Raw genomic sequence first — 6,000 nt, forward strand, 5'->3', positions numbered from 1 at the left:
AGACTTCAGAGGGTAGTTCTGTAGAACTGCAGAAAATACAACTGCTACCAACCTGCCTTCCATGGAGGACCTGTATACTGCACGAGTCAAAAAGAGGGCTGTGAAAATATTTACAGACCCCTCACAAACTGGACATAAATTGTTTCAACTCCTACCCTCAAAGCAACGCTATAGAGCACTGCACACCAGACCAACTGGACACAAGGACAGTTTTTTCCCTGAACGCCATCACTCTGCTAAACAAATAATTCCCTCAACACTGTCAAACTAGTTACTAAGTCTGTACTACTATTAATCTTCTCATCATTCCCATCTCCTCCCACTTAATGACTGTATGACTGTAATCTTGTTGCTGGTATCCTTACGATTTATATTGATTGTTTCTTAATATGATTTGATTTCTTATTTGTTCCCTATGACTATCATGAAGTATTGTACCTTATGATTCCGAGAGCGTGTGCACCAAAGACAAATTCCTTGTGTGTCCAATCGCACTTGGCCAATAAAGAATTCCATTCCATTCCATTCCATTCCATTCCACTCCACTCCACTCCACTCCACTCCACTCCACTCCACTCCACTCCACTCCACTCCACTCCACTCTACTCTATTCTCTAGTTATTCCATTCTCTATTCTATTCCATTCCATTCCATTCCATTCCATTCCATTCCATTCCATTCTATTCTCCATTTTTTATTCCATTCCATTCCATTCCATTCCATTCCATTCCATTCCATTCTATTCTCCATTTTCTATTCTATTCCATTCCATTCCATTCCATTCCATTCCATTCCATTCCATTCCATTCCATTCCATTCCATTCCATTCCATTCCATTCTATTCTATTCTATTCTATTCTATTCTATTCTATTCTATTCTATTCTATTCTATTCTATTCTGGACACCGAGAGCATATGCACCAAAGACAAATTCCTTGTGTGTCCAATCACACTTGGCCAAGAAATAATTCTATTGTAAAACTATGAATTATATTCAGCAGAATGACTGGACCGGACCTGCCTCTGACCTTCTTGTTTCTGCATTGAGAAGGTTCAATGGTTGTTGAAACAGAGCTCCCAAAGAAAGGAGCAGAAGATGCCCCACTGGTATCTGGTCATGGTGGGACTCAGACAAGAAAAAAGGGACCCCATCACCAGAACACCTGAAGACTGGTGACTATGGGTTGGCTCTTCCTAATTTGGAGGAAATGAATTCTTTGAGCTTTTAACCAGACTATGAAGAACAAGATGGGTGAGAGCAGTCAATGGAACGATTGTAACATGAATGGACAAGAAGGGTTTTGGCCACGGGCATCCGCAGGCAATAACAAGGCCACAAGGGAGAGCAATAATGTATTACCCAATGAAACTCCTACAGAGACGATCCCAGTGAAAGGAAGACACACACAAAAAAAAGAGCAGAGTCAGCCACAAGGAAGACAATAATCCAAACAACAACCCCCAAGAACACACACGATGGTTGTGTTTTCAGGAAAGACGCCCCGCTACTCCTATTTGGGGACAAATGGGTGAGAATTTGGAGACCAGGCCTATCCACCCTCCCAGGTAACCAGGAAAAGTAAAAATACACGCTTGTGTTCATTATCACCAAAATAACACATTTTTTTTTACATCTAACAGAATACAAAATAATAGACTTGGAAGGGACCTTGGAGGTCTTCTAGTCCAACCCCTTGCTTAGGCAGGAAACCCTACACCACTTCAGACAAATGGTTATCCAATCTCTTCTTAAAAACTTCCAGTGTTGGAGCATTCACAACTTCTGGAGGCAAGTGGTTCCACTGATTAATTGTTCTAACTGTCAGGAAATTTCTCCGTAGTTCTAAGTTGCTTCTCTCCTTGATGAGTTTCCACCCATTGCTTCTTGTCCTGCCCTCAGGGGCTTTGGAGAATAGCTTGATTCCCTCTTCTTTGGGGCAGCCCCTGAGATATTGGAATACACTGCTATCATGTCAACCCTAGTCCTTCTTTTCATCAGACTAAAAATATCCAGTTCCTGCAACCGTTCTTCATATGTTTTAGCCTCCAGTCCCCTAATCCTCTTGGTTGCTCTTCTCTGCACTCTTTCTAGAGTCTCCACATTTTTTTTTTTTTTACATCGTGGCGACCAAAACTGGATGTAGTATCTTGGTCACTTTCAATCTACTTTTATGATTCCTGTTGCAGGGTTGGGATATAAAAGTGAAGAGTGGGTTCAAAGCGAAGAGATTCATCCACCCCGTTGGATCAGACCTTTGAAACAATTCCCAATATCCCAAACAAGTTGTTTCTCACTAGTGTTTTTCCTCCATTGGGGCAGAAAAGATGACGTAGAAACTACTCTGAATGTTCCGAAGCAGACTACATTTCTACTTCAAATAGTAAGTTTTCTTTTAGCCCAGAAAGATCAACTCCAAAGCAAACATTAGTTCTGTGTTCACCCAAAAACAATTGAGATGGTCAACCTTGTGTGGTGTCTGTAAAACTTCCTAAACTTGGTTAGTTTTAGCTTCCCCCACTCCCACCCCGTACAAACCCAGCCCAACCCTGAGTGAGTTTGTGATTCCAAATTGTGTAAACCAAGAATTTCATTCATTCAGCAAATGAGCCCCGAATATTTCAGAAAACCAGTGAGATGAAAAAGAAAGAAAAGAAGTTATAGGAAAGGGAATTTGTTGCAGGTGTCTACGGGAACTGGATTCTGATGGCCGGAAAAAACTAATTCCATCGTAGCACAGATGACAATGCCGAAGAGAATAAAAACATTTCACTGAGAAGGATAGATTCCCCAAAAGGGCATTTAAATATTATAAATAGTTTGTGATAGAATTATTCAATGGTTTACAATTACAAGGAGGTCCAGGAGGCATTTAAAGAGAGAGAGAGGGAGGGAGGGAGGGAGAGAGAGAGGGAGGGAGAGAGAGAGAGCTAGATATTATCATGATTGACACGGATGGGACCTCAGCAAGTTTGACTGGGCTATAAGTTCCAGCAAGCCTGATTCCCACTTTAGTTTATGCTAAAAGAAGGACATGATTCCCCTTCCAGTTGTATCCAACTCTAACGGGGCGGCGCTCATCTCTGTTTCTTGGCTGAAGTAGCCAGCGTTGTCTGAAGACAATTTTGCATGGCCAGCATGTCTATATAGAACGCTGTTATACCTTCCCACCACTGTGGTACCTATTAATCTACTTGCATTTGCATGCTTTCGAACTGCAAGTGAATAGAATAGAATAACAGAGTTGGAAGGGACCTTGGAGGTCTTCTAGCCCAACCCCCTGCTTAGGCAGGAAACCCTACACCACTTCAGGCAAATGGTTATCCAATCTCTTCTTAAAGACTTCGAGTGTTGGAGCATTTACAACTTCTGGAGGCAAGTTGTCCCACTGATTAATTGTTCCAACTGTCAGGAAATTGTTTTAACTGTCAGGAAAAGTGGGCAGGAGCTGAGCCGAGAACAGGAGCTCACCCAGTCTCACGGCGTTGGATCTCCAACCCAGGATGTCAGCTCTCCAGCTGACAAGCTCAGCGTCTTTAACACCCCACCGCCACCCACCACCAAAGGATGCTAATGGTAAACAATCTGCTTAACTTCCATTGAAGAAATCCCTTCCGGTTCACTGAATTTAAACGGGAACTTCTAGGTAAGGAGGGCAGTCAAAAAAAAAAAAAAAATTCCCCCCAAGCACAGCATCGCTCTGCTTTCCACTTCAGGAAATCAGAGCTCAGGAAGAAAAGCTACTTACGAAAAGGCAAATGCCACAAGTGCTCCACTGACCACAATGAAGTCGAGGATGTTCCAGAGATCGCGGAAATAAGCACCGGGATGCAGCAGGAGTCCCAAGTCAATCATCTTCAGAAGGAAAGAGAGAGAAAGAGAGAGAGAGAGAGAAAGATGTGAAGGACGCAGAGAGGAGAAAAAAAAAAGGGGGGGGAGAAAGGTAGATGTCCCTATTGTTTTTAATAGTTTGGTGGACTTCAAAAGCACTGGTGATGGTAGCCAATTTGGGTCGTGACATCTCTGCAAGAACCCACCAAACGCAGAGCGCACCAAGGAACCTACAGTCTTCCTTCTCCTCCTGCTGCTGCTCCTCCTCTTCCTCCTCACAAACTCCCTTCTCTTCTAGCACGGATGATGTTATCTAGTTGGGTATTGAAACATTTGCAAGAAAACCACCAAGCTCAGGGAGCACCAAGGAACCTACAGTCTTCTTCCACCTCCTTCTCCTCCTCGCAAATTCCCTTCTCTTCTAGCAGTGGTAAAATCCAAATTTTTTTACTACTGGTTATGTGGGCATGGCTTGGTGGGTGTGGTGTGGCTTGGTGGGCGTGGCAGGGGAAGAATACTGCAAAATCTCCACTCCCTCCCCACTCCTGGGGGAAAGATATTACAAAATCTCCATTCCCATCCCACTCTGGGGCCAGCCAAACTACTCAAAATTTCCGCTAACGGTTCTCCAGAACCTGCTGGATTTCACCCCTGTCTTCTAGCACTGATGATGTTATCTACTTGGGTATTGAAATGTTTGCAAGAAAACAACCAAGCTCAGAGAGCACCAAGGAACCCCACAATCCTCCTCCTCCTCCTCCTTTCTCCAAACTCCCCTCCTTTCTAGCACGGATGATATTATCCAGTTGGATAATGAAACATCAGCAAGAAAACAACCAAGCTCAGAGAACACCAGGGACCCCTTACTTAAACCCTGAGCTACAAATATTCTCCTTCATTGGTTCATGTGTATTCTTGCACGTCCTCAAAAATCCACGTGGATTTCATAGGAATACAATGATTATAAATATGCAAATAAGTCGTCCAATGTCATGCTTGTGTAATTGTTCCTCTGCAGATATGCTCCTAAGCATATCTGGAGAAAGATTCTTACCTTTATCACCATCTCAAAGGTAAAGACACCTGTAAATATATAATCCAGGTACTTGAGAGCCTGAAAACAGAAGGAGCGGTTCAAAAGTTAAAAGGAGCCCAAAGTAAATTGAATCCAAAGAAAAATACATTATAGCAATAGCACTTAGACTTATATACCGCTTCACAGTGCTTTTACAGATCCTCTCTAAGTGGTTTACAGAGTCAGCCTCTTGCCCCACAACAATCTGGGTCCTCATTTTACCCACATCGGAAGGATGGAAGGCTGAGTCAACCTTGAGCCGGTCAGGATCGAACTCTTGGCAGTGAGCAGAGTTAGCCTGCAATATTGCATTCTAACTACTGTGCACCATGGAAGGAAGGAAGGAAGGAAGGAAGGAAGGAAGGAAGGAAGGAAGGAAGGAAGGAAGGAAGGAAGGAAGGAAGGAAGGAAGGAGAAAAGGGAGGGAGAGAAAGGAAAGGAAGGAAAGAAGCAATAGCAGACTTATATACCGCTTCATAGTGCTTTTACAGCTCTCTGTAAGCGGTTTACAGAGTCAGCCTCTTGCCCCCAACAATCTGGGTCCTCATTTTACCCACCTCGGAAGGATGGAAGGCTGAGTCAACCCTGAGCCTGGTGAGTTGCAGGCAGCCAGCAGGCAGCAGTACCGCACTCTAACCACTGCGCCACCACGGCTCATTAGATATAAATTATATTCTATATAAAGAATCACATAGATTTCTTCTATTGGGATGTTTCATCATCTGTATTGCTCTAAGATTTGAGACATGCTTCTGTCTTAAAGGATCAGGTTAGGAGCTGGTCTTTTGAAGCATTGATAGCCGTGGTGGCGCAGTGGTTAGAATGCAGTATTGCAGGCTGACTCTGCCCACTGCCAGCAGTTCGATCCTGACCGGCTCGAGGTCGACTGAGCCTTCCATCCTTCCGAGGTGGGTCAAATGAGGACCCAGATTGTTGGGGGCAACAGGCTGACACTGTAAACCATTTAGACAGGGCTGTAAAGCACTATGAAGCGGTATATAAGTCTAACTTGCTGCTGCTATTGCTATTGGTACCCACTGGTGCTTGATCGGGCATTCTAGACAGAAGTCACTTTTGAGAAACAAGCAACTGGCCA

General features: G+C 43.8%; 1 protein-coding gene across 1 annotated transcript in view; it reads right to left on the minus strand.

The window, feature by feature from the left end:
• CACNA1B (calcium voltage-gated channel subunit alpha1 B) overlaps positions 1–6,000 on the minus strand; it is a 189,094-nt gene that overhangs the window by 47,807 nt on the left and 135,287 nt on the right. The window contains exons 23-24 of the mRNA XM_070955498.1: positions 4,884–4,943; positions 3,747–3,853 (exon numbers count right to left, since the gene is read on the minus strand). Of these exons, the coding sequence (XP_070811599.1) occupies positions 3,747–3,853; positions 4,884–4,943 (167 nt within the window). The remainder of the gene's footprint in view (positions 1–3,746; positions 3,854–4,883; positions 4,944–6,000) is intronic.

Source organism: Pituophis catenifer, unplaced genomic scaffold, assembly GCF_029215685.1.
Source record: "Pituophis catenifer annectens isolate HBS135680 unplaced genomic scaffold, rPitCat1.0.hap2 SCAF_17, whole genome shotgun sequence".
In the NCBI taxonomy this organism is placed as follows: domain Eukaryota; kingdom Metazoa; phylum Chordata; class Lepidosauria; order Squamata; family Colubridae; genus Pituophis; species Pituophis catenifer.